Source organism: Gopherus flavomarginatus, chromosome 20 (assembly GCF_025201925.1).
Source record: "Gopherus flavomarginatus isolate rGopFla2 chromosome 20, rGopFla2.mat.asm, whole genome shotgun sequence".
NCBI classification, from domain to species: domain Eukaryota; kingdom Metazoa; phylum Chordata; order Testudines; family Testudinidae; genus Gopherus; species Gopherus flavomarginatus.
The window spans coordinates 20,184,586-20,187,504 of NC_066636.1; the positions used below are offsets into that span (position 1 = coordinate 20,184,586).

Here is a 2,919-nt window from a genome sequence, read left to right on the forward strand (position 1 = left end):
CTGTCTCTGCCACTCACTGCTGGGTGACCTTGGGCAAGTCACATCTCCCTATGCCTCAGTTTTCCCCATCTGTAAAATGGGAGTGATGATACTGACCTATCAGGAATGCAGGGGGAAGGTGAAATGGTTCAGGGCACCAGTCATTGATTTAGGCACAGGGCAGGGGGGCCTGGGAGCAGAAAGCTCTGTGCAGCCATCTGTTGCTTTGCTAAGTAGATGCACGAAGGAGGCAAAATGCTTCGGGTCCCTTGTTTTTTTTTTAATGCATCCTTTAGGCACAGTGCAGTGCGGTCCATATTCAATCCACTTCCTCACCGTGCTGGGCAACAGCAGCCTCCACCCCATCTTCTTCGCCCCTGGACTCCCCTTCCACCCCCCGACCTTGGCTGAGGTCGGAGAAGACCGAGTCCCACGCCTCCTCCAGCTCTCTCCACCGCTCCTCGTACACCTCCTTCTCCGCCAGCTGGTTTCCTTCCAGCCAGGAGGTGGCCTCCTCACACAGCTCCAACACCCTCTTCTTGGCCCGAACATCAAGGGCCTGGCCTCCCTCCGCAGCCCTCTTCAGGTGAAGAGCGCACGACTCCAAGGAGTTCATGGCTGCGATCTTCTCCTGCTGTGCCTCGTCTTGTGCCCTGTGCTCCTCGGCCTCCCGCACCATCCGCTCCACTTCCTCTCTGTCCAGCCGGCCCCTGGTGTCGGTGATGGTGAGCTGGCTGGTGTTGCCAGTATCCGTGTCCCTCGCCGACACGGTCAGGATGTTGTTGCTGTCGATGGAGAAGCTGACCTGGATGATGGGCTCTCCGCGCAGTGCCAGAGGAAGGCCGCTTAGGATGAAGGTGCCCAGCAGGTGGTTGTTTTTGCTCATGGGTCTTTCCCCTTCGTAGACCTCGAACACAACCATCTCTTGGTCGTCTTCCGCCGTGGTGAATTCCATGGTTTCCTGGGTTGGGATCGGAGAATTGCGTTTGATCACGGTGGCCATCACCCCTCCTACCGTGTCAATCCCCAGAGACAGTGGGGTCACGTCCAGGAGGAGCACGTTTTGCAGACCCTGGGACCTGTTGCCTGTCAAGATGGCCGCCTGCACAGCTGCCCCGTAGGCCACGGCCTCGTCTGGGTTGAACTTCTTGCTCAGTTCCCGCCCACTGAAGAACTCCTGCAGCAGCGTCTGGACCCTGGGGATGCGGGTTGAGCCTCCCACCAGCACGATGTCGTGGATCTGATCCTTGTTCATGTTGGCGTCCCGCAGCGCCTTCCCTAAGGGCTTTAAGGTGGCCTGGAAGAGGTCGGAGCACAGGTCCTCGAAGCGAGCCCGGGTGACAGTGGTGTGGAAATCCACCCCCTTGTACAGGGAGTCAACGGAGATGGCGGCAGCGGTGCCGGAAGAGAGCGTGCGCTTGGCCCTCTCGCAAGCCGTCCTTAGCCTCTGCATGGCCTTCTTGTCCTGGCTGAGGTCCTCCTTGTGTTTCCTCCTGAACTCCCGCACTAAATGATCCACCAGCCGGTTGTCGAAATCCTCCCCGCCTAGGTGGGTGTCCCCTGCCGTGGCCTTCACCTCGAAGATGCCGTCGTCCATCCTGAGGATGGACACGTCGAAGGTGCCGCCGCCCAGGTCAAAGATGAGGATGTTGCGCTTTCCTTCCCCTTTGCGGCTGGCCTCCAGGCCACAGGCAATGGCCGCTGCCGTGGGCTCGTTGAGGATCTTCAGGACGTGGAGGCCAGCGATCGTCCCAGCATCTATGGTGGCCCGGCGCTGGGAGTCATTGAAATAGGCTGGCACCGTGATGACGGCCTGGGTGATGGAGCAGCCTAGGTAGGCCTCAGCCGTCTGCTTCATCTTGGTGAGCACTATGGCGGAGATCTCCTCAGGGCAGAAGGCCTTTTCCTTCCCCTTGAAGGACACCTGCACCTTGAGCTTCCCGGTATCGCTCACCACCTGAAAGGGCCAGTGCCTCATGTCCAGCTGAACCATGGGGTCCTCAACCGTCCGGCCAATCAGCCGCTTGGCATCAAAGATGGTGTTCTGGGGGTTGAGGGCTGCCTGGCTCTTGGCTGGGTCCCCCACCAGGCGCTCCGTGTCTGTGAAAGCCACATAGCTGGGCGTGGTCCGGTTGCCTTGGTCGTTGGCGATGATCTCCACCTTGCCGTGCTGGCAGACCCCCACGCAGGAGTAGGTCGTGCCTAGGTCTATCCCCACGGCCGGTCCCTTGGCCCCACGCATGGTCGGGGGCGAGGCTGCAGTACAAAAAGAGATCTGCTCCTAGGGCTTTCTGGAGACGCAGAACTGCTCCCATGAGTTGTTCCCTGCCCCTTGCCCCCACCTCAGTTGGTTGGTAAATTGACTTCCATGGGCCTTGTTCTCCTGGACAATCTATTAATATTGTCTCTGCCCCCAGCCGGGAGGCAGGAGCTTCCCCACCTCAGCTCCCCTAGAGACCTGACTGTCTTTACCACGACACGTGTCACAATAGGGTCAAGCCACCAGCCTGCTGCTGCATCCCGCTCTCCATTATGGCTTGCAACCCTATGGGTGTTATTGGCAGCTCTGGAAATGGAGTATTCCCACGTCCTACTAAAGAGTGACTGTGCTGGGGGGGCAGGAGGCGGCATGGGAGTGAATGTGAGAGGAGGCGGGGCGCATTGGGGCATCACGGGGGACACGAACAGAAAGAGGGGACCTTGGGTCATATGTAGGCTTGGCAGAATTCAATTTTGATATTTTTATAACTTCAACAGCTGATATCGGTTTCTTTCAGATCTATATTTTTTTCGATTCGCAGCCATTGAAACGTCACCCTTGTGTGAAATTTGGGTTGTGAGCATATTTTTCCCTTTTTACCCATTTAAATGTTCACAGTTGTGGAAAATGCTGGGAGCTGGGGGGGATGGGGAGGGGAGGGGATGTCAGACAATGATTTA

General features: G+C 57.9%; 1 protein-coding gene across 1 annotated transcript; it reads right to left on the reverse strand.

The window, feature by feature from the left end:
- Positions 1 to 298: 298 nt before the first annotated feature.
- Positions 299 to 2,221, reverse strand: LOC127038405 (heat shock 70 kDa protein II-like). Its single transcript, XM_050930997.1, has one exon. It carries the CDS (start codon positions 2,219 to 2,221, stop codon positions 299 to 301), a length of 1,923 nt encoding a protein of 640 aa, XP_050786954.1.
- Between the last annotated feature and the right edge of the window lie 698 nt (positions 2,222 to 2,919).

Coding starts and splice junctions, on each gene's coding strand:
- LOC127038405 (XM_050930997.1), bottom strand. CDS start 2,221: ATGCGTGGGGCCAAGGGACCGGCCGTGGGGATAGACCTAGGCACGACC.